The following is a 24956-nucleotide window of genomic DNA, read 5'->3' on the forward strand; positions in this document are numbered from 1 at the left end:
TTACTCAGAAATTGGGAGTTTCGAGTTTCCTGTTTTCGTAAAATAACAGCTTCACCAGAACATAAAAACAGGCTAAGTGATGTCCAAATATCACTTAGGCATCAAAATACGTACATCCTTGACACATTTTTTGATGTCAACTTAGGCGCTGGGTCCAGAATAGTCTTCAATAAAACGACCATAACTCACTCAATATTGATTTGATTAACGCGATTCAACTATTGCATTTCAAAGTTATTTCAATGCTCTATCAAGTCATGTATTACACTTTAATCGTAATTCTGAAGTTATTGACTCCAGATTTCACCCCAAAGGAGTTACAAATTTAAGCTACAATTACTAAAATTAAGCATGATTCTTTATATAAATAGATCGGGTTAGGTTAACCCGTTTATAAACGAGTTGGGTTTGTCTTTTAGTTTCTTACATGATTAATAAATGGTTCAGATTTGGGTTAAGCATTTTCTAGTAATACCTAAGCCTCAACATGACATGACACAAACACGATCCACAGAAACAACCCAAAAACAGGAATTTCTACCCCTACTTGGACCACGAACCCAGACCCTCACTACAAGAATTATTACGTTTACCAGCACAATTTGCTACTGTGCTGGCAAAAGTAAAAAGTAACTTTTACAAGCGTATCTCGCAAACTGCACTGGCAAGAAGGTCAAAGTTTTACCAGCGAACATTTACAACGGAAAAAGTTTTAATTTTTACCAGCCTATCTACGTATGAGAAAAGTTATTTTTTTGCCAACGCTTTTCATTTTGCGCCAACAAAAGTTCTCAAACCAACGTTTATTTGCCAACACATCAAAAGTAGATTCTGTTTGCCATTGCAATACCAAACTTTTGCCAGCGCAAAAATAAGTTAGCAAAAGTGATATTTCTTGTAGTGCCTGTACCTGAACCCGACCTCAGCCTCGCACCCGGACCCCGGTCCAAGTCCAATGTCGAGGTCTAGGGTTCAAATTGGGGTTTGTAGTCTAGGGCCAAAGATGGGATCCAACTTTAGGGCCAAGGTCAAAGTTGGGGTCGAATTTATGGTAAAGATAGTATAATTTTACACAATCTATTAAGACAAGTCAATATCAAACATAGTATTATATTAAATAATACTAATACAATACAACACTCTACACAACACCTTGTTCACAAATTGCACAAGATTTAACAATTTTTATAATAATGATAGTGGTCTACTTTAGCAATTTTCAAAGAATTATAAATATATGTATTTGTTTTAACTAAAGGAAAGTATGATGCCAATATATATTCATCTTGAAAAGCTCAGATCGATAATATAAATTAAGCTACTCACAATAATACAGATAGCTTGCTAATAATTAATTAATGCACTTATAGTTTACTAATCAATACATATATAATATACAGTCGCACTCGCACAATATTATAATTCATATCTAAACATATATACATAATACATAAACATAGATAGATATAGATAATCTATAATACATAATAATCTTAACACAGTGAGAAGATACTGGTGAGATATCGCTTGTGAATCCCTGGTACCCTGCATTTCAAAATATGTATAGCTAGCATTATTTTTTTTTTTTTGGTATAAACACTTATGTACTTGTATATAACAATAAATGAATGAACAAAATTTGCAAGTATATTTGATCAGTTTTAATATAAAGATAATGGTATATATTATATATATAATTACCTGTGAATTGCCAAGATGGATTATATATATATTGGCATCATGCTTCTTGCTGTTGATCTAGCAACTTGACCTTGTATATATATACACCAATATATTTATTATAAACTAATTACTTAATCATATATATATAATTAGTAATTAATAGTGTATATAGTATAAGAGGTAGGGAAGTGGTGAAGAGATAATCTCACTTTTTTCTGGAGTCGAGTGTTCTCCTCTACCAATGCTCGACGCTGTGTACATACATATATAATTCATTAATTAAAACAACAAAATATATTATCATATCAAATATAGTAGTTCTAAAATGCATGCTCTTTTCTTATATTAAGATCTTTCACCAAATTAAAGCAGGAACAATGATATTGGCAAGACTGTACATTCAATTAAAGCCATATAGCTTACAATATATATAATATGCATATATATATATATTTAGGACTTATATTAACCGATAGTATATAAATATATATATATGATTGAACTGTATGTTGAAAGAAAAACATGATGAAATAGCATATATATATATAGGCGGTTTTTCAGTAATATAGAGTTTAATACAAAATTAAATTTTGGGACTGGTAAAACTTTTAAAATGAGTTCTAAAATTCAATCCTTCCTAACTACATAATAATATTTATTATATTTTCTTATTATTATATATTTTATTTATATACTAATAATTTTTTTTTTCACATTTTCATGTCGAGAACTCAAGCCGTATAAACTCTCAGAGCCGACCAATATAAATATATATATATATATAAAGACTGAATTTTTATTTATTTATTTAAAAGGAAAGTTCAATTACCACATTAGGTGATAGGGAGAGGCAAATCTCCATTAACATAAGAGAATGCCACTAGGAAACCCCATCTCAAAAACCAGAAGTCTTACCCAAACAATTCAAATATACTAACAATTTAAATAATATGTAACTCCAACATATGTATATATCTATTAGGTTGTATTGTTAGTTTTTTGGGCTTTGTATAGTTAGTATGGTGAGTTTGCATTTTGGCTGCAACGTATCAGTTTTGAATTAATAAGGCTAAAAGAATAGCAGATAGATTCATTGGTTAAGTTTCTAACCACGAGATTTATTAAATATATATTTGATACTAAGTATCAATTTTTTTTTTATCATTATGTAGATACTTTATTGGAGGGACGGAAAATCACAAGATAGAACTTTTCTTTTATAAAATTAAGGTTACATTGTCTAATTTCTGTACATGCCTTTAGGAATTATAGGTTAGACAATAAACCTTTTTAGATGAAATAAACGGTCATTTTTGTTATTATTTTAAGATTTATTGCTTAATCTAAATATATATTTATATGTATTATGAGTAAGATTCTAGCTAAAATTATTAGACTATAATAAGTTGAAATTAATATATACAAACTTAATTGGTATTTAGGATGCATTTTGTAATACTTTTTTTAATTAATTTTTTATTTTTTTAATTAAAAAAGTCAGAATACTTTTAGAAAGTGTGTTCTATACATTTTTCACATGAGAATCATAATTTTAAAAATTTTGAAAATAAAAAAAAATTACTTTTTTAAATTTTTTTAAACACATTTTTTTTTTTAATTATATAGTTTAAATTTATTTTCTTTTCATCAATATTTTGGAGTTTGAAACCTGAACTCAAACTTCAGCCCCGACCCTAGACTTAAACTCAACTCCAAATCCTGATTTGGACCCACACTTAACTAAAATAAAAACAAAAACAAAAAATAAAATTTACAAAACATTTTTATTTTTATTTTTAAAATTTAAAATTAAAAGTAATTACAGAACACAAAAATAAAAAATAAAAGTATTATCAAACCATACTCTCCCTAAATATTGTTTCCTTTAGCTCGTTAAAAACTCATGAAATGTATTCTTATTATATCCATCAAATATTAATAAAGATTACTGTTCAAAAAAATATTAATAAAAATTATATATTATCACAACTTTAATGAATATTTATTCTCTCAAGATAATAATAATTCGTCAAACATATATTATATGGAATCATATATAGTACATGTTAACACAAATTATAACTATAAGTAACTATATGTATTATCAATTTAAGAAATTAACTTTTGTGATATTATATTAATATAATTATTTGATAAGCAATATGATATAGTAATAAAATTAGTTATATATCTTACCCGTCTTTTGAGGAAGTTGATGTGTTCAGATACGATCCTTCTCTGTCAATCGGTCATAATTATTATATAAGCTAATTAATTCAATAATTAATAACATAAAAAGTAAAACAAATTCCTAGCTATCTTTCTTATATGTAAATAAGTTTATGGTTTATAACTAATTATACATATAATTTTTTTTTTCTTTATTAATTCATTATTAGAAAATGTAATAATATACAGACCTTCTTGCAGCGAACTCGTTCAACCCCAATCTTAAGCTGTCGTTCCAGTTGTCTTAACTCTTTCATACCCAAATTTGATAGATCTTCACCAGCTAAGTTCCTACACATTATTATATATAAAATATAGGAACTCTATATATTTATATATATAGATATTGGTTGATCATGTATTTGTACCTTAAATTTCCTTCCAAAGTTTCTGTTGATCTTTTCATTTCTTCAATTTCAGTTCTCCAAAACTGCACCAAACAAAGTAAAGCTCTCCCATTTATCATAGTGTGTGGAAAGGGTTAAATTTTTTAATTAATTACCATGAAATTAATTATATATGATGGTAGCCAGCTGGTCAAGGCCGTACTACATATTATAAAAATTAAATAATAATAATAATTTGCATTTATTTTTTTACAAGGCCTATATATCAAAATCATATGATTCATGTTCATGAATCCGATTCAATTATATACCCATATATATATATTAACATGTAATTAAACCCACTTTGCACAGATCTGCAAAGCAAAAACATCAATCATATATATATAAGTAAAAAAGTTAAGTTATGGGGTTAAATACTTTTTTATTATTTCATGATGTAAAACTAAAAGCATAAATCACTTAACGACACGTATATAACTCATGTTAATTATTTAATTATTAGTCTTTGCTTAAGGAAACCAATAGTAGTGATGATCATTTTATTTATAAAAAAATTAATATATATAATTAAGTAAAAACAATTCATATATTTGTCTTATTAAATAATATATAAGAGAAAGCGACTAATATATATAACAACGATTCCTATAACTGCACATAAAGAAGAAGAAAAAAATCTCTTAAAAATAATATATTTAACAAAAACAAAATTCATCATCTATACATACATGCATATAGATCTATATAAAAATATATATAAATATATATATAATACCTCAATGGTTGTAGAACGTTGGTTATGAGTGGATCCAAGCAATCCCATTTCACTTCTGTATCTAACAATGCTTCTGTCCATGCTGAACCATGATTAACAAACATTAATTAATTATAATTAGATTAATATGAAGAAAGGGTAATTAATTAATTAATTAATAGTACTAACTCATGGCTTGCATATTGGTAGAGCTTGCCAGAAGAAGAGAAAATAATAAGAGCAAGTTCAGCATCACAAAGCAAAGAAAGCTCAAAAGCTTTCTTCAAAAGACCATTTCTTCTCTTTGAGAAAGTCACTTGTCTGCTTGTTGGATTCTCTATTCTCTTCACCTCAACTTTCCCTCTCCCCATTTCTCTCTCTCTCTCTCTTCTAATATCTCTCTTCTATCTATTTATAATATATAGCCAGCCATTCATCATATCACTGTACATATGTTTATTATTATTCTTAATTAATTATTTTTAATGAAAGAACATCTTATATAGTTAGTTAGTGTAAATAGGGGCCGCCAAAGAGGGAAAAACAAAACTAGTACTATCACTACAAAAAAAAAGGCTTATCTCGGCAGCCCTATCTCGGCGGGCTCGCGTGTGCGTGTCGAGATAGGCCTGATTTTTTTTAAAAAAATTCTGAGCATAGCAATAACGGCAGGCCTATATAGGCCCGTCGTTATTGCTATTTTTTAAAACTTAAAATTTGAGCAATATCGGCGGGCTCGCGTGTGCGTGTCGAGATAGACCTAATTTTTTTTAAAAAAATAATTATTTAACATAAAATTTGACCAATCTCGACGGGCCAATATAGGCCCGCCGTTATTGGTAACCGCTACTGTACCAATAACGGCGGGCCTATATTGGCCCGTCAAGATTGGTGAAAAAAAAAGCCCAGCCCGCCAAATGTCCTTTAACATCTCTTTTCTTCTTCTTCATTACATCTTCCAAAAAAAAAACCCTATTTTCTTTCCCACCATTTTCTTCTAATCCAAAATTTCAAGAAAACATCAATGTTCTCTTCTTCTATTTCATCACAACCATTTCAAAAAAAATGTAAGCTTAAATATATACTATTGATTTATTTTATTTTTTTGATATTTATATCCTAATAGTTGTTAATTTATTTTAGTCTAAAAAGTTAGTAGAATATTGAAATGTTAGTTTGTATTTGAATGTTTTAGATTGAAATATGTTTGGGTAAGCTTCATACAACATAAAGAAAGCTTGAGAATTGATTGAAGCTTCATTTTGGTGAGTTTTGATTTTTTTTTTCTTTACTTTTTTTTTTGGCCGAAAATGGTTTTTTTTATTGGCGCCAAACTCACAGAGGCCAGAGCACATTTTTTGTGAACTACACTTAGGGAGATCTCCATTTTAGGGCTTGCTTTTGATTTCTGTAAATCAAAATTTCTTATTATTCTCTTTGTCCATTTTGATTAGTAAATCCAAATTTCTTCTTATTTTCTCGGTCTTTTTCTCTAGTTCACAATTTGGGTTCTTGAGTATATAAACAACTCTAGTAGTACACTGCTCTTAGATTAAAGGAAATAGATTAAGACTTTGCAAGAAAAAAAGGAAATAGAACGAAAAAGAAAATTGATCAATTTGATTAATCATCTTCTAAAAAATTGATTGTTATCCTTCTCCATTTCAATGAACTAATTTTCATTTGAATGCAGCCACTGGTGCTTTTTGGGGATCCTATCATCTGGAACGAGATGTTGAGTGCACTGCTCTAAGTACCAGATCCTATGGGAAGATGTAGGTAAGTTTGATAGAATAACTGTTCTGCAGTATTAGAGTTTTTTCTTTTTCTTTTAGTGTCTGCAAAAAATGTCCTTCCATTGTTGTCGTTTGTTCTGAGTGTTTTATAACAATTTTCTATGGTATGTTCTGTTTATGATTTTAATTCTAAATACTGAACATAGGCCAAGGTGCTAGTTTGCTATTTTCATGTAATTTCATAATGAATGTTTTAAAGCTTTAGTTTAAGAACATAGTATAGAAATAGTTTACTGGAGAGTCACAAACTTGAAAAACTCTTTGTTCTATACCACATTCAAGGATACAGATTCACTTAAGGTAAGAACCACAATAAGCAATTCTCATAGAATTTTTCATGTTATATTTTGAAATAAGTATAAAGATATTGTAATGGTGGGAGGATGTTAGACGTGGTTTCTCCATTTCATTTAACTCCCTATTTGTCTTCTTCCTGGTATACTGAATTGATCCTACATGTTTGTTTGTTCCTAAGCTCCTTTTTTTTTTCATTCTTTTACCAGAAAAGAAAAAGAAACTTTTTATTAATCACTAACCACTATCAAACAATTGCTCAAACTGAGCAACAATAAGCTACACTCTACAAATTGTTAATGAAATCTAACATAACACTTACTCTCTTTGAAGACTACTTACTTGCTAGACTTTAATATTTGCTTTAATCATTTTATCAATCCTATTATTGAGTAATAGCAACAATTGAAAAAACAAGTATTTCTATTGAGCCATGTGCTATAAATTGTAGAACAGCTGTAGTTAGAAGAAGCTGTTGCAGAAGTTCAGACCCTTATTTTGATAACTTATCTCTCTTTCTATGTTTTGAGTACATTTATTATTTATGCACACTGCTATAGTATATGTTGATTTCATTTTTACAGTTAATAATGGTTGTAATTATCAAGAGATTATCAAGAGCTGCAGTTGATATTTCTTTATCAAAAAACTTTTATGTCCTAGTTATTTATGCTTTCTTTATATAATTCACTGTTTTACATTTTCTATGCTTTTGTATTTTCACTTTTAAATGGCATGAAATTCCTAGAAATTAATTATAGTGGCAGGAGCATAAATTTCCTTGCAATATACAAACAAGAAAAAAAATCAGTAATCATAGCAGAAAAACTATACCAGTACTGATTTTTATGAATTCCACTCTGATATGTTTTCTATATTAGACTGGTAAATATTCTTTAGAAAGAAAAAAATTAAGAGCAGCTGCTGCTATACTCTGCAACAACCCATGATGTAGTCCAAGCTATTCACTCATGGATGAAAGTCTTTGGCCATATAGCCAATATCCTATTAGTTTTTTTTTTTCTTAGACTTTATGTTTCACTTTTTAGATTTTCTTTTCTACTGTTTGTTTGGACTTTTATTTTGATTTGGTTATTTCTTAGTATCAAAAAATTACATATCATTTATAATATGTATGTGGTATTATTATTATTTTGGACATATTGGATATAATATTGTAAAATTTTAATATTGTAGGTTGTGGATTTAATTAGTAAGGATTCATTTTATAAATTGAAGTGAAGTGAAGTTTGGTGGTTCATTAAAAGAGGTATGTACAATCACTCATTTCTTTGCTTAACGCCATAATATTGTTCATCTTAAAAGAGTTTGAATATCTTAAATATTCATCCATAGTGAAGTAGGTTTTGAGATTAAGTGTGTTGCGATGATAATGGAAGGTTGAAACTTATGTGTTGTAGTGAAGTAGGTTCTGGGAAATTTGTGTGCTGCGGAGATATAAGGAAGAAACTTATTGTGTGATATTTTTTATTTGTAGATATAATAGTTACTTATGAAAGTAGAAAATGTTATAGAAACAGAGGAAACTCTGTCCAATTTTTAATTATGTTTATTCTGTGTTGTTTATCGAGTTTGTTATTTGTTGATATAGATACTTATAAAATTAGAAAATGTTATAGAAACAGAGAAAACTCTGCCCAATTTTTAATAACATTGAAGATTTATAAGTATCAAAATAATTAAACTTGCTTAAAAATTGCTTTGATATAATTTTTAACTTGTAATAGCATTAAATTATTTTAGGTAATTATAGATTAATATGGATAGAGATTGGATGAAAAAGAATAGATTGTCAAAAGAGTATGAAGATGGAGTTAACTATTTCATGAATTTCGCCATGCAAAATGAAAAGGATCCTACTATGATATCTTGCCCATGTATGAAGTGTGGAAATTTAAAAAAATTGAAGGTTGTAGATGTAAGAGGACACTTATACATAAATGGTATCGACCAAACTTACCAAAAATGGATATGGCATGGTGAGAGTGTGTCTCAACCATCATTTCCAAAAAGAGCTCGCAAAGAGGATGTATCAGATAGGAATTTTCACATTGATATGGTTAACGATCTAGAAGAAGAGTTTGCAGATCGCCCGGATGAATTCGTAAGAATAATTGAAGAATCAGAAAAATCCATTTATACTGGGTCCAAGGTTAGCAAAATGTCATTTTTGGTTAAGATGTATAATATAGAGGCTAGGAATGGATTGAGTGATAATGGATTTTCACAATTACTTTCTTACTTAAGCGATATTTTTCCTGAAGGAAATAATATCCCAAGTAGTACTTATGAGGCAAAGAAGATTTTGCGGTCATTAGGCATGGAGTATGAAAAGATACATGCATGTCCTAATGATTGCATATTATTTAGGAATGAGTTTGTGTTGGCTAAGCATTGCCCTGTTTGTAAGTGCTCTAGATGGAAGTTGAATGATAATGGCAAGGAGAAGGAGGGGATTCCTGCCAAATTATTGTGGTATATACCACCAATTCCTAGGTTTAAGCGTTTATTTCGCAATACTGAACATGCAAAAAGTTTGGTATGGCATGACGATAAGAGAATTAAGGATGGAAAAATGCGTCATCCGGCTGATTCTCCATCTTGGAAAAATATTGATGACATGTATCCCAAAATAGCTTCAGACCCTAGAAATCTTCGACTAGGCCTTTCTGCGGATGGTATCAATCCTCATAGTTCCATGAGTAGCAACTACAGTTGTTGGCCAGTCAATCTTGTTATTTATAATCTTCCTCCTTGGTTATGCATGAAACGTAAATTTGTCATGTTGTCATTATTAATTTCTGGGCCTAAGCAACACGGAAATGATATTGACGTGTATTTGGCACCACTGGTGGATGATTTAAAACAATTATGGGAAGGAATTGAATGCTATGATGTAAGAAAAGATGAAACTTTTACTTTGCGAGGAGTTTTATTGTGGACAATCAATGATTTTCCAGCATATGGTAATCTGTCTGGGCATTGTGTCAAGGGATATAAAGCATGTCCTATTTGCTCAGAACAGACATATGGTGTTAGATTAACACACTGTAAAAAAGTTGTGTACATGGGCCATAGACGATTTCTACAACCTACTCATCCATTTCGTAGGTACTCAAAGGAATTTGATGGTACAATTGAAGATAGAATTGCTCCCACTCCCATGACTGGTATAGAAGTTTTTGACAAAGTTAGTCAGTTGGTGAATCGATTTGGGAAGATTCCCCCAAATACAAAAGATAAAGAAAAAGTGAAACAAAAAGGAAAAGGAAATAAAGGGAAAGGCAAAGGCAAAGGCAAAAAGAAGAAAGTTGTAAAAGTCAAAAGAGTTTCAAAAGCTAAGAACAAGATTGAAGATGCTTGTTGGAAGAAGAGATCTATTTTTTTTGAGTTGGAGTACTGGAAACATCTCTTATTGCGACACAATCTTGATGTCATGCACATTGAGAAAAATATTTGTGAAAGTATAATTGGAACCTTACTTAATATTCCAGGAAAGACAAAAGATAGTTTTTCATCACGACTAGATCTGTTAGAAATGGGAATTAGAACAGATTTAGCTCCTCGTGTTAAAGTGGGAGAAAAGAGAAAGTTATTACCAGCAGCTTGTTACAACCTTACAAAGGAAGAAAAACATCAAGTTTGTGAGTCGTTGGCCAATGTGAAAGTCCCATATGGTTATTCATCAAATATTCGCAACTTGGTTTCAATTAAAGATTTAAGACTTATTGGGCTTAAATCGCATGATTGTCATGCTTTAATGCAACAATTGCTCCCTATTGCTATTCGAGGAATTTCTCAAACTCATGTTAAATCTGCAATCATCAGGCTTTGTATGTTTTTTAATGCAATTTGTTCAAAAACTATTGATGTATCGTCTCTAAAGCCATTGCAGAAAGAAATTGAGTTAACACTGTGTTTGCTTGAACAATTTTTTCCTCCATCATTTTTTGATGTAATGGTTCACTTAACTGTTCATTTAGTTAGGGAAGTTGAGTTAGGTGGGCCTGTGTATATGAGGTGGATGTATGGATTTGAAAGATACATGAAGATATTAAAGGGATATGTTAGAAATCGAAGTAAACCTGAAGGTTGTATTGTTGAATGCTACATTGCAGAAGAAGCTATAGAGTTTTGCTCTGAATATGTTGGTAATGTTGAGCCAATTGGTATCCCAAAATCACTATTTGATATAAACAATGTATCTAGTGAAGGAGTTGGTGCTGGAATTGCTACATTTACAACCAACGAAGAAATAAGTTTGGCTCACATAAAAACAACAACTCCAATTTCAGCAACAAGAAAAACAAGAACTCTTACGACAATTAAAGATCATGAATGAGCGTTTTAGCACCATAGAGAGCCAGATGAAGATGATGATGAGCCACCAATCACAATCTCAACCAAATAATGCAACTCAGCCTGAGGTTCAATCTGGAAATGGAGTTGAGGGTCAATCTAGAAATGGAGTTGAGGGTCAATCTGGAAATAGAGTTGAGGCTCAATCAGGAAATGGAGTTGAGGCTCAATCTGGAACTAGAGTTGAGGCTCAACTTGGAAATGGAGTTGAGGCTCAATCTGGAACTAGAGTTGAGGCTCAACTTGGAAATGGACTTGAGATTCATCAATCTACTAATTCAAAGGTTGATTTTATTATTTCCGAGTACTACTACACTTGACATTTATAAGTTTTTTTTACTCGATAATAGGCTAACTAAAATAAAAATTACTTTATTGATCAGGATGAACCTTGTAGATTGATAATAGAGTCGTCATTGGAAACAGTTGCAAAAGGTTATATAGTCCATACTGGAGATGATAAAATTCATTGCGATGACATTAGGGATAATCTTCGAGTTCGCATAACTGAAGTTATTGTGGGAGATGCAGATTTACCAAAAGCGATCTCAGATGAGGTTGTAAAAGTAAAAGATGCGATTAATACATTTGTACCATGGCCTTCACACTTAGTACTAAGAGGATTTGAGGTACATATTTTTCTTAATTATGCTATCTTTTACCTCTACTTTTCTTACTTGTTAACATAATTGGTCATTTGCAGGCCTTAATAGAACCAAGACCAAAGAAGTTGAAAGTTACAAGAAAGAATAATCCAAGTCAACACATACAACCTACAACTCAGCCACAACAAAAAGAGTCACGTCCATTCTCATCATCTAGTGTCAAAACATCAAGTTTGACAACGAAAAAAAGTACAATTCAGGATCACATACCACCAAGTTTGGTTTTGTACACAAAAAACTTTTTGAAGAGTAAGGGATCTTTTATGTGCACGATTACAGCTCCTCAAAATATATTTGGATCAATTGAACATAACATATATATTGACAAGGATGATGTTTCACAAGTTTTACATCTTGAAGAAATCGGTCACATTTGTCATCTCATTGTATATGAGGTAATTTATATATATAAATATAAATTTGGATAAATTGTTATTATTTTTTATTATTATTGATAAATGTATTATTGTATTGTGTAGAGGTCTATATGAAACTCTTTTAAAAATGAGAATTGCTCAATATGTATCATTTATGGAGGCTTCTCAATTTGCACCGAGCATTGGTAAAACAAACAATATTGTTGAACGAGCAAGATTACTTGCGGAACGCTTAAATTCAGTAGAAAAGGGGATGTTTCTATTGACACCTTATAACTTGGGGTATGTGATTCATCTTTTTTTTTTTATTATTATTTATAATGTCATATTTTTAAATAATAAAGGATGACTTAATAATATTGATTACAGACGACATTGGATGGTGATAATCATATATGCTCATAGCCAAGATGCATATTTTTTCGATCCAGTTGGTAATCATCCAAAAGAAGATGCCGTGAGTGTAGTCAAAAGGTTAGATTAATTCAAAAAAAAATTCATATAAATCTTATAAAATTTATAATAAATTATGAATTATATTACCTAATTGAAAATTTATTTTATTTTTATGAAGTGCATTTGACTTATATAATACCCGAAATAATAATTTAAGAAGAAAAGTCCAAGGCGTAACTTGGTATACAGTTCAGGTATGAGTACTTAAATTGAATTTTAAAACTTTTTATATTTGAATTATTTTTCTATTCAAGAATTATGACATATATATATAAATATTTTCAGGGTCCTAAACAACCTGACGATAAAGTCTGTGGTTTTTACATCATGCGACTAATGAGAGACTTAACTATGTCGAACGATCCAAGAGATTATCTAGAGAAGCATGTAAGTGTTTGAGCTATCGTATCTTTATAATATAATTTAAATTTTGAATCATAAAGAAACTAGTATATATATAAAATTTGACGCACTTTTATATTGTAGTGTTATGGTCAGAAAACATACTCAACGGATGAGATCAACGAAGTGCGTGAAGAATGGGTCTCCTACTTAACTGAGTATATGCCATGATTTAGTTTAAACTTTATTAAGTATATATGACTAATTATACTCATTGTCAAACTTTTAAACTAATTACAATATATATTATTATGTAATACTTTATTATATTAAAAGATGAATTACATACATCTATTTAAAGTATTGAAAGATTATTTTGCATATTCTTTTTGAATTGTAAATTTTTGTATGCAATCAATGTAATGGAAAGGGGAATTATTTTTTTTTCCCACCAGTACACGATCTCGGCGGGCTCTTTAAACAGCCAATATTGACCAATAACGGGGGGCCAGGCCCGTCGAGATAGGTGTCAAAAAATAGTAAATTAGAATAAAAATATACCTATCTCGACGGGCATAGACTGCCGAGAATGACCCCAATAACGGCGGGCTTTGCCCGCCGAGAATGACCCCAATAACGAAGGGCTGGGACCGCCGAGATAGATTCCCCACCAATCTCGGCATTGAAATTTACGGCGAGCCAGACCCGCCGAGATAGATCAATAACGGGGGGCTGGACCCGCCGACATAGACCTATTTTTTTGTAGTGTATATATCGTATGTATTATAATTAATATATATTGTCAAACCACTACAAGAAATGTCACTTTTATCAGCACAGTTTGCTACTGCGCTTGTAAAAGTGCTGGCAAAGAGATCAAAGTTTTACCAGCGTACATTTGCAGTGGTTAAAATCTAACTTTTACCAGCCCATTTATGCGTTGGGAAAAGTCTTTTTTGCCAATACTTTTCATTTTATGCTGGCCAAAGTTCTAATACTAATATTGATTTGTCAACTCCCTTTTGCTAACATATTATAGGTAAATTCTATTTTACCAGCGCAATACTAACTTTTGCCAGCACAAAAATGTACTGGCAAAAGTGACATTTCTTATAAGTCAACAATGCTATGCAAGGAAATTAAGTAAAAACAAAAAAAAATTTGTAGATATTTTGTGATCACTATCTTATTATAATTATTATTATATGATGACTTTTGGTAATACAAAGAAATATATATATACAGAATAATACAGAGAGTGAAAGAGAAATTGAGAAGATTACAACAGATAGTTACATATGTATGACGCTAATTAATGGATCTTAATTAATTAATTAAGAAAGATACGACAGCACTTTACTTTTATATACGCAACTAATTTAATTGCTTAATTTTTCTTTTCAATAATTAACAAAAATTTACAGATTAAAAATTTAAAAAAAAATTACAAAAATCTTTAATGCTGAAAAAAAAAATATTTTTTATTTTTTTATGATTGTTTTATAGTTTATTTGTATAGTTGTTAAAGTTGATTTTTAGTTGTTTTCAATAATAATAAAGTGTATTTTTAATTTGTAATTTTAAAACTAAATTTATTTTTGTAAATAAACACTTTAAGTTATAAATTTTTTAATAATTTTAAGAAAAGATATTTTTTTAAATTTCACAATAATTAATATATATATATATACTTATATAAGTTACTAGAAGAAGATTACGTGCAAGGCACGTATACTTAGTTTTATGTTAGGTGCTCTATAATTTAATTGAGAAAGATTCAATAAATAATCATATAATTTAAAATAGTTTAAAAACTAATTTTAATTAGTGTGTGGGGTTATTTGAAAATCAATAGTGAAAAGTCAAATTTAAAATTTGCAGAAAGAGAAGAGGAGAATGGAGATTAGCTTAAAATATATTTAAAAAATAATAATGCTACACACTTACTATGGATACTTAACTCGAGTCGGCAATAATAAAATTATAAAAAAATAGGGGTAGCATGCATATAACTGGACATATGAAAGAAAGAATATAAAAAACAAGAAATATGATAGCTTCCAAATAATATTATAACAACGCAATGCTCTCCAAATTTATCTTAATATCATCTATAACATCATAACCTTATATTTAGATTTGGGCCAACTTTCTTCTCAGTTGGGCTTCCAGCTTTCTTCACAATGCAAGTTGCCACTTCTGACTTTTTTTTTTTGAAACTTGAACTGCAGCTATCGTAATCTCATTCTTCTCTTGAAGCCTCTCATGAATCTCATAGCACACCATGATAGACTTTACAAAATATATGTGTTTATGTATATTTGTTTTGAGCAAATCAGTAAACATATATTTTCAACAAATTAACCCGATAAACTCAAGATCCACATATATTCAAATACAATTGTAAAATCTAAACTTAAAACAAAATCAAATGGACAATTCATGTTCAACTAAAGCTATATATATACTGTTATGATTACATCAACCCAAATATTCTTACTTGCTATAACCGAATTATAAAAATTAAAAAGTATAATTTGAGATATATAGACTAAAATCACCCAAATAAACAAATAAATTAGTTACACATAGAATTATAAATGATACTTTTTTTAGAGTGTGTTTGAAGCTTATGTGAATTTTTTTGGATCTCTTCACTACTATTTTTTATCTATATTTTTTTGTATAAATATATATGTATATAGAAAATTTATATTAAAAAAAATGAAAAATATACGTACATATATTTTATTGTTGTTAATTAAATTCAAAATAGTATAGTAATAGAAAAAATTTAGAAATTAGATTTTTATTATGAATTTTTATTTATTTATAATAATTAAGTTTAATAAAAAAAAATTAGAAAAAATGAGAGATATACGTACAAGATTAGGCATATATATTTTGTTGGTTTTTATTAAATTCAAAATAGGATAGTAATAGAGAAAATTTGGGAATTAGATTTCTTTTATGGATTTTATTTATTTAAAATAATTAACTTTAATAAAAAAAAATTAGAAAATTAAAATGAGAGATATACGTACAAGATTACGTACCTATATTTTGTTTGTTTTAATTAAATTCAAAATAAGATAGTAATAGAGAAAATTTAGGAATTAGATTTTTATTATGGAATTTTATTTACTTAAATAATTAACTTTAATAAAAAAAAATAGAAAAAAATGAGAGATATACATACAAGAATATAAAATAGGATAGTAATAGAGAAAATTTAGGCTTTTAAATTATTGGGCACCAATAATTTCTCATAAACCAAAAATTATGTTATATAGGCACATTTTATATCTATCTATATTCTAAAGCCATTAAAATCCATCACCAATCATCATGGAAACAAGAGCTCAAGCGGATCTGAAGATGAAATCATTTTTCATTAAAGGAAGCAACACTTTTCGGTATTGAGTTGAGTGTAGACGAAAAACAACTATCTCAATTAAAGGAACCCAAAATGAATTTCATATGATCTTATTCCACTTCATATTCATACTTTAACAACTTTTTAGGCATGATAGAAGTAGCCGCAATCCATCCAAATTTTCACACATTGATCCTCTTTCTTTGTTTTTAGGTTTTTATTTTTAATAAAAAATATATTGTGTATCAAGAGTCGAGACAATCAACATTTTTATGCAACAAAAAGTTTATTCACATCGATCATTATATTATAAGTTGCATCATTGGGCAACATACCACAAGACTTCATATGTTTGAATAGTTCAATTGTCATGCCAATCTGAATGTAAAGAAAGAAAGCTTCTAAACAGCGATAGAACAATATTAGTTGACTTCACTTTCGACATTGGTAGAAACATTATCTCCACAAAGATTCATTTTTATTAATAACACTGAATTTATAGTTTCTAATCTTTATTAATCTTTTAAAATTGAAGGGAGTGCGAAAATTTATGGTTTAAATAATATCACATGAGAACAATATATAATATTGTATATATATATATAAATAGTATCAGTTCAAATATCAAATATCAGTTTAAATGGAATTTGTTTTATTTTTATTTTATTATTTTATTATATATAAATAATATTTTATTTAATATAAATAAAAAGTCACCCATGAATTTCTCATAAACCAAGAATATAAACCAAGAATTCAGTTATATAGGCACACTTTATATAGAATAGAAATGTTGAATTATAAATTATTTTTATTAATCTGAGTATACTTGTAATTAGTTCACCAAATATTGACATAAACTCCAAAAACTCCAAAAGTTCAACCCATAACACAAAACTTCCCTTCTGGCGATGTACGTCATTCTTAAATGTGAATAGAAGCCACAGAAATATCTAGCTTCATCAAGTGAGCAACCTTTTTCAATTAAAGAAGTAATTAATTCTAAAACATCAACAATAGCTGAAATTATAACTTGCTTTCCACGGACGGCACACTTTTTCAGTCAATAATTAACTATTAAAAAACTCAATCCAACTCCTATTTCCTCCTCCAAGCGCTATCAACAGAAGAAAATCTTGCAATTATTTATACCAAGAAAGGGAAAAAAAAAACAAAAACAAATAAACCCCATTACAATATTACCATATGCAGTGTGCTTAAACGCGTTAAATACATAAAACAAAATCTTTGTTGACAATAAATATCTGAAAAAAGTGAAACAAAGAATGCAGCTTGAAGGAAAACAAAATGTACGAAATCATAACAAAGTCAAATATCAAAAACCCAAATACCTCTTTATACTAATATCAAACAGAAGATGATCGTCACGCAATTAAGAAATACCAAAGGGGAATTTCTTCCACAAAAAATTTAAATGCAAACCAAAACATATACCTTTATCGAAATCAAAAAAAAAAAAAAAATTGAAAACATAATGAAAATAGGAAAATATTTTTTTTAAATGCATCAACAGGAAAATATTTTTTTTTTTAAAAAAATGTACTTTTTTTAATTTTGGGGGAAAATATAATGAAAACATAAAAATTGAAACTTTATTATTGAAACATCGGAGACACATACTTATCTTTGTCTCGGTATGATGAGGCTATTTTTGCCTATCAGAAAGCGCTGACTGTGTTCAAGACCACTAAAGGAGAGAACCATCCATCTGTTGGTTCAGTCTTTGTTCGGTTAGCTGATTTATACAACAGGACAGGGAAAATAAGAGAATCAAAATCGTACTGTGAGAATGCCCTTCGAATTTATGAAAAGCCAATGATTGGGATCCCTGTAGAGGAAATAGCAAGTGGTTTGTCAGATATATCTACCATCTACGAATCAATGGATGAGCTTGAGCAAGCACTGAAATTGCTAGAGAAGGCATTGAAGATATACAATGATGCTCCTGGTCAGCAGAGCACAATAGCTGGAATCGAAGCCCAGATGGGAGTCTTGCACTACATTGGGAAACTATTCGGGTTAGGGTCATAACCCATTTCATCGTCGTAGCCACCCATACCTCTGTCGTCGGCGGTCATAAGCCGACTCTTAGCCACCAACCCATCTTTTTTCAAAGTTGTAAGCTTGGAAAATTTTGATGAAGTTAGTTTTGTCATTGTACAATGCTGTAGTTGAAAAAGGAGATGTCTTCACATGAGGGACCTCCTGGGTATGATCCACCCGCGGCTACAGCCACAGCCACGGCCACAGCCACAGTCGCGGATACGAAACCTAAGACTAAGTCTGTAAAGAGGAACGAGAGAAAGAAGGAGAAGGAGAAGCGGATACAGGTATGCTGCTCTTTTTTTTTCCTTGTTTTATCTTATCATATTTTTGAGCCTGGGATACATCTTTGATTGGGTAATGTCATTGTCTGCCGAGCATGATTTTTGATACCAAGCAATGGTTGGATGTGTTCTTAGAAGATTTTAATTGGAAGTTTTAGATTCATTTATTTTTGAGACTGAAATCTTATTCTAATCTGTCTCACCATTATTGACCGTTAATATGAAGACTTTGTGAGGATTTTAAATTGAATATTTTGAAGTTATGTTCTTTTCAAGGGTTGCAACAAGATGTCTTTATGTGTGGGCATACTTCCTCAATGTTTATTTAGGTCTCCTTCCAAGGAATGGTCAAGTTGTAAAAATAGTCATTCAGCCATTGAATCTTAGATTAGTCATTCTTCTGATTTTTCTTTTTTGTTTGTATGTCCTCCGATTACCTCTTGATAATTTGTTCACATTATTTATATAATTGCAGAGGAATCTAGGTTCAATTTTGTACTTGAACTTTCTTACTTTCCTCGCCAACAATGTAGCCATACATTATTAATGTAGCCATACATTATTATTAGATTATGAAAGTTTGACCCTTTGGTGGTTCTTTGATTAAATTTCTTCGGTAGTAAAGGTTCTTTAACAAATTCAGTTTGATTGTAAAACTGACATCTTTGTGGCTTTCCAACAAAGCGTAAGTGTGTTTTGCTTTATAGATAAATATCAGTTCAAATTCAAATATTCAATTCAAATATTTAATTTAGGATATTTATTATTATTTTATTATAGATAAATAATATTTTATTATTTTATTAAATAAAAATTAAAAGTCACCCATAAAATTCTCAAAAACCAAAAATTTCAGTTATATAGGTATACTTTATATAAAATAGATATAAGTTAGAAAAATTACATAAACTTCTATTTTGGTAAAAAATTTATTAGGAAAATTCTACAATGCACCCCTTTAAAATGGATATATTGATACACCCCTATCTGTTTTAGCATCCGAAATAATTTTTTACTTAAATTTTTTCTCATGATCATGTACGTTATATATATATTTTTTTAAAATTTCACAATAATTAATATATATATATATACTTATATAAGTTATATAAGTTAGAAAAATTACATAAACTTCTATTTTGGTAAAAAATTTATTAGGAAAATTCTACAATGCACTCCTTTAAAATGGATATATTGATACACCCCTACCTGTTTTAGCATCCGAAATAATTTTGTACTTAAATTTTTTCTCATGATCATGTACGTTATAGTTATTTAAGACATCCTGCAAAATTTTAAGAAATTTGGAAAAGTTTAAGACGCCGAAAACTATGTTCAAACAGTGTATTGCACACATGACTATTTTATTTTATACGCGTGTAAAATCGACTGTTTGAATATTATTTTCTATATTGTAAATTATTTCGAATTTCTCAAAAATTTGTAGGATATCTTAAATAGCTATAACGTACATGAATATGAAAAAAAAATAGACTAAATTTTTTTTCTGAATGCCAAAATAAGTTAAGGGTGCATCAATACATCCTTTTAAGGGGGTGCATTGTAGAATCACCAAAAATTTATACTTTTATGTTCAAAGTTTTTTTCTAACATTCTTACGGTATTCTATAAAAACATAAAAAAAAAAAATAATAGTAATAACAAAACTACATGAAAATAACAAGAAAAGAACATTAAAATAATATCAAAACAACAAAATAATATACAAATAAGAAAAAATTAACAAAAATAATAAAAGTACAACATAAAAATACATCTAGACTATATTTTATGTAAATAAAATTAAAAAACTGTAAAATATTTAAATTTCTACACAGCCGTATTTTTATAATTTTTTTTTTTTTTTGAAATATAATTATTCCTATAAATTATTAATAAATAGGTACATTCAAAAAAATAATTGATATATATATACTTTTAATATTATTACTCTCGTTTCTTGATAAAAAAATTATTACTCCCCCTTTTAATTGATTATTGTTGTTATTCTTATTATACATAGTCACCAGCCTAATAGTTCTGCTATTAAACTGTTTGTTGAGACCAACTGTTTTGGTCTTCATTCCATGCATCAATGTACATCGATCTCTCATTGACTAGTCCAAAGGTAAAACAATTAATAATAAGGGAATTAACAGTATCCATATAAAATACAGAAAATTTCTGATCTTTATAACATCGTTTTGGTAGATTTTTTATCTGTTTCGATATTTAGGAGAGTGCTTTCATTTTTGTTTTCATGATCGCATACGTTTATTTAAGATCACTTTTAAATTTTTAAAAAATTTCAAAAAATTTACAGTATAAAAAATAAGATTTAAAAAATTACTTACTACACATATAAAAAAAAAATCTACCTTTACTCCTTGTTCATCTTTGGATAGTTTCAATGATGTGCTCATAGGAGTATTGGTATATTTGGCGTTCGCAAGACTAAATTTTTTCATCAAGTTCTTCGCACTTACTTTGAGAGACAAAAGTACCCTCATCAAATTATTTCAATTGGAGACCTAGAAAATAAGTAAGTTCACTTACCATGCTCATTTCAAACTCTTGTTGCATTTGAAAAACAAAAACTTGTACTTCAAAGTTAGAAGTAGAACCAAACACAAGATCATCAATATATATATTAAGTAACAATAACATCAGTATTAATGTTCTTGATGAAAAGTGTTTTATCAACATTTTCCCTTCTGTAATCATAAGATAGCAAAAATTCAGTTAGACGCTCATACCAAGCACGAGATGCTTGTTTTGTCTAATCTATAAACATGATCAAGAAAATGAGGATCCTCAAACCCTTTGGGTTGTTCAACATACACTTCTTCTTTATGAAAACCATTCAAAAAAGCAGATTTAACATCCATTTGATACAATTTAAATCTAAGAATGCAAGCTATGGAAAGAACTAACCTGATGGATTCTAATCTTGCTACTGGAGTAAAGGTTTCATCAAAGTCAATACTCTCGACTGGAGTATATCCTTGGCCAACCAACCTTGCCTTGTTTTGAATGATTGTGCCAAACTCATCACTCTTATTTTTGAAAATCCACTTCGTTCTAATGTTATTCACAAATGGCAGTCTTCGAATCATTGTCCATACCTTGTTATTTTGAATGAACTTATGTAGCTCATCTTGCATTGCTAGGAACGTCAATCTTCATCCATTGAGGCTTCTTTCACTGTTTTAGGCTCTAAAGAAGAAACAAAACATAAGAATTGAATTATATTAGCAAATTTTCTTCCTTTTATCATGCTTTCATCCAAGTTTTCAAGGATGAGATCAGAAGGATGATTCTTTTTAACCCTTGAGGATGGTTCCCTCTGAATTAGATCAGTGGTCATATTTGAAGGATTCTCCAATTCTTTTGTTGATGAAGATTCTGGAAGAACAACATCTGTAGCTATAGAGTCTTGCAATGTAGTCTCATCTGCAGCTTCTGTGGCTCTGTAATTTAACTTGCCACAATAGAAGGCTTTTCAAGCAATTTATCAATATGTTCTTCTGTTGAAATCGCAGAGAAATCCTTTAGATCATCAACAACAACATTAGTAGATTTCATTACGGTTTGGGTTCTCATATTATACACACAATAAGCCCTACTATTAACGGAATATCCCAAAAAAATATATATTTATAACTTCTTGCATCAAATTTTCCTGTGTAATCACGATCTCTCAAAATATAACAAACACAACCAAATACATGAAAATGACTTACATTTGGTTTCTTACCTTTTTCAGATTTCATATGGTGTCTTGTGAAAACCTGGACGTAAGAACACTCTGTTGATAGTATAGCAAGCAGAATTGATTTCTTCGGCCCAAAGATGCCTTGTAATCTTCTTGTTATTTAACATTACTCTAGCCATTCTTGTTAGAGTTCGATTCTTTCTTTCAACCACTTTATTTTGTTCAAGAGTTTTAGCAGCAAAAAATTCACGAGAAATACCATTAGATTTATGAAACTCATCATATACACTATTTTCAAATTTTTTTCCATGATCACTCCTAATGCAAACAATCGTACCAATGTTGCAATCTTTTTCAGGTTTTAATTTTAAATACAAAGATTTAAAAGCCTCAAAAGTATCAGATATTTCTCTTAAAAAGTCTACACATGAAAAACGAGAAAAATCATCAACATACAAAAGTATATTATTTAGGGTTTAGGATTTAGGTTTATATAAAATTATTTTTGAAAAAATTCCAATATAATAATAATAACAACAATAACGTGGAAATATATGTAGTGCTTTTTTAAATAAAATAATTACTTAATGCTTGATATTTTTATAGAAAATTTATTAAAATAATAGTAAAATATTAATTTGTAGATTTATGCTCTAGTAAAATATTAAAAATAAGAGAATTAAGAAGAGTAGAGAAAAATAATTTTGGAGAGATTTTAGAGTGACATGTCGCCTCATTCTTCTCCTTTATATTGATATATTGATGGGAGGAGAACATTTCTCTTTATTATCTTTCTAATTTGTGTGGGATACTTTATCCTTTTTTAAAATTTAGTAAACGATTGTATGTGAATCAATACCATATGATTGATTCATATTCCCTTTAAGTAAACATGTCATTAAGGTATTGGAATGTCATTCCAACGTATCATTTTATGAAATGACTTTTTTATTTTAAAATGAAAAGAAAAATCATTCTAATGCAATATGAGAAAAAAAAATTAATTTTTTATCAATTTTTGTATGCATTTTAAATTTGATTACATCTTATTCCTATTCCTATTCTCATATGCATTATTCATATATGTTTTCATTCCTCTCAATCAAATATCACCCAAGAGTACGCGTCAAAAAAAAAAAAAATATCACCCAAGAGTATTAATACAATGAGAATTGTTAGAAGACACTACTGGTGTCTAACACCCTCTTCAATGTCATACTGATATTGGTGTAATTAAGTATCCAATCTTATATAACTTAAGAAAATCTTTTGTAAAAAACATCACTAACTAATTATAAAGTGTCTTTTATAAAAAGTGTTAGACAAATAGCAATACTATTAATACAACTATACTATTAGAAACTAATACACACTACAAAAAATAGCTACTATTAGTGAAAATCTCTTAGTCACAACATATATTTTTTGTGATTTTATGTGATTTTTAGTCACAACAAAATATTACTTATTAGCATTTAGTTACAAGTTGTCACTAATTTAATTTTAGTCACAACAAGTATTGTGATTAAAAATACATTTAGTCACAATATAAATTGTAATTTTTGTAACTATAATACTTTTAGTCACAACATAAGAATATTTTATAATTAGTCACAACTTTTTTACTTTTAGTCACAAATTTTGTTGTGATTAAAAGTAAAATTTTTTGTAGTAACATATACAAAATCGACACGTCAAACCTATGTAAATAAAAAACAAGTAATTTAAACCAATGGAAATTAGACACGAGTCTACTATAGTTGATTGATATATATCTACCAACTCATTACTGTGTTCGGAATGGACTATAACGACTACTTAATTTGTTTGAAAAAGATTAAAAAAAATATCCAAATGCTTTTTGTGAAACCAGTGCCTTTTTGAATCATCAAAATGAAGAAAATGATGAATAATAATATAGATTAATAAATGTGGCCCAAGTGGTGGAGGCTCTACGTTTGGTAACATGGGATAGGGTTATTGGTCCGAGTGTTTGGTTTGGTGTAATGAAATGGTAATAGTAATAGTAATAATAATGTAATGAATTAATTATAATAGGTTAAATTGCGGCATAAATACCGAATGTTTCAGATTTTATATGATATTGTCCGCTTTGGGTCTAAGCTCTCACAATTTTATTTTCGGGTACCTTCCCAAAAGGTCTCATACTAATGAAGTAGATAAAACACAT

The 24956-nt window shown here is 29.0% G+C and overlaps 4 protein-coding genes and 1 long non-coding RNA gene across 5 annotated transcripts; 4 read left to right on the plus strand and 1 right to left on the minus strand.

The window, feature by feature from the left end:
- Nucleotides 1-1280: 1280 nt before the first annotated feature.
- On the minus strand, nucleotides 1281-5420 carry LOC115709034 (agamous-like MADS-box protein AGL16). The gene is made up of 8 exons (XM_030637066.2): nucleotides 5206-5420; nucleotides 5038-5119; nucleotides 4281-4342; nucleotides 4104-4203; nucleotides 3880-3921; nucleotides 1893-1934; nucleotides 1702-1771; nucleotides 1281-1545 (listed from the first exon to the last, which is right to left on the minus strand). Exons 1-7 carry the CDS (start codon nucleotides 5385-5387, stop codon nucleotides 1739-1741), a joined length of 543 nt encoding a protein of 180 aa, XP_030492926.2. The 5' UTR covers nucleotides 5388-5420; the 3' UTR covers nucleotides 1281-1545; nucleotides 1702-1738.
- A 528-nt stretch (nucleotides 5421-5948) lies between these two features.
- LOC115708932 (uncharacterized) lies at nucleotides 5949-11386 on the plus strand. The gene is made up of 6 exons (XM_061112566.1): nucleotides 5949-6083; nucleotides 6212-6281; nucleotides 6710-6795; nucleotides 8304-8376; nucleotides 8871-11278; nucleotides 11337-11386. Exons 5-6 carry the CDS (start codon nucleotides 8887-8889, stop codon nucleotides 11384-11386), a joined length of 2442 nt encoding a protein of 813 aa, XP_060968549.1. The 5' UTR covers nucleotides 5949-6083; nucleotides 6212-6281; nucleotides 6710-6795; nucleotides 8304-8376; nucleotides 8871-8886.
- On the plus strand, nucleotides 9952-12642 carry LOC133036088 (uncharacterized). The gene is made up of 4 exons (XM_061112567.1): nucleotides 9952-11770; nucleotides 11870-12115; nucleotides 12190-12546; nucleotides 12631-12642. Exons 1-4 carry the CDS (start codon nucleotides 11462-11464, stop codon nucleotides 12640-12642), a joined length of 924 nt encoding a protein of 307 aa, XP_060968550.1. The 5' UTR covers nucleotides 9952-11461.
- LOC115708931 (uncharacterized) lies at nucleotides 12539-13775 on the plus strand. Its single transcript, XM_061111906.1, has 5 exons — nucleotides 12539-12810; nucleotides 12898-13002; nucleotides 13103-13178; nucleotides 13270-13371; nucleotides 13471-13775. The coding sequence occupies exons 1-5, from the start codon at nucleotides 12656-12658 to the stop codon at nucleotides 13555-13557; spliced, it is 525 nt and encodes a 174-aa protein (XP_060967889.1). The 5' UTR covers nucleotides 12539-12655; the 3' UTR covers nucleotides 13558-13775.
- A 4209-nt stretch (nucleotides 13776-17984) lies between these two features.
- On the plus strand, nucleotides 17985-19658 carry LOC115709115 (uncharacterized). Its single transcript, XR_004010170.2, has 2 exons — nucleotides 17985-18741; nucleotides 18895-19658. It is a non-coding gene; the product is annotated as an uncharacterized LOC115709115 (long non-coding RNA).
- Nucleotides 19659-24956: the final 5298 nt, after the last annotated feature.

Source organism: Cannabis sativa, chromosome 3 (assembly GCF_029168945.1).
Source record: "Cannabis sativa cultivar Pink pepper isolate KNU-18-1 chromosome 3, ASM2916894v1, whole genome shotgun sequence".
Classification (NCBI taxonomy): domain Eukaryota; kingdom Viridiplantae; phylum Streptophyta; class Magnoliopsida; order Rosales; family Cannabaceae; genus Cannabis; species Cannabis sativa.

What these genes read in the sequence shown, in the direction of transcription:
- LOC133036088 (XM_061112567.1), top strand. Translation starts at nt 11,462, where the DNA reads ATGAATGAGCGTTTTAGCACCATAGAGAGCCAGATGAAGATGATGATG. An exon ending in ATCAATCTACTAATTCAAAG is followed by an intron (nt 11,771 to 11,869) that starts GTTGATTTTATT and finishes TTTATTGATCAG; the next exon opens with GATGAACCTTGTAGATTGAT. An exon ending in TAGTACTAAGAGGATTTGAG is followed by an intron (nt 12,116 to 12,189) that starts GTACATATTTTT and finishes GGTCATTTGCAG; the next exon opens with GCCTTAATAGAACCAAGACC.
- LOC115708932 (XM_061112566.1), top strand. Translation starts at nt 8,887, where the DNA reads ATGGATAGAGATTGGATGAAAAAGAATAGATTGTCAAAAGAGTATGAA. An exon ending in GTTTTGCTCTGAATATGTTG is followed by an intron (nt 11,279 to 11,336) that starts GTAATGTTGAGC and finishes CAATGTATCTAG; the next exon opens with TGAAGGAGTTGGTGCTGGAA.
- LOC115708931 (XM_061111906.1), top strand. Translation starts at nt 12,656, where the DNA reads ATGAGAATTGCTCAATATGTATCATTTATGGAGGCTTCTCAATTTGCA. An exon ending in GCCGTGAGTGTAGTCAAAAG is followed by an intron (nt 13,003 to 13,102) that starts GTTAGATTAATT and finishes ATTTTTATGAAG; the next exon opens with TGCATTTGACTTATATAATA. An exon ending in TAACTTGGTATACAGTTCAG is followed by an intron (nt 13,179 to 13,269) that starts GTATGAGTACTT and finishes AAATATTTTCAG; the next exon opens with GGTCCTAAACAACCTGACGA.
- LOC115709034 (XM_030637066.2), bottom strand. Translation starts at nt 5,387, where the DNA reads ATGGGGAGAGGGAAAGTTGAGGTGAAGAGAATAGAGAATCCAACAAGC. An exon ending in ACTTTGGAAGGAAATTTAAG is followed by an intron (nt 4,204 to 4,280) that starts GTACAAATACAT and finishes AATAATGTGTAG; the next exon opens with GAACTTAGCTGGTGAAGATC. An exon ending in TCAACTTCCTCAAAAGACGG is followed by an intron (nt 1,935 to 3,879) that starts GTAAGATATATA and finishes GTATGTACACAG; the next exon opens with CGTCGAGCATTGGTAGAGGA.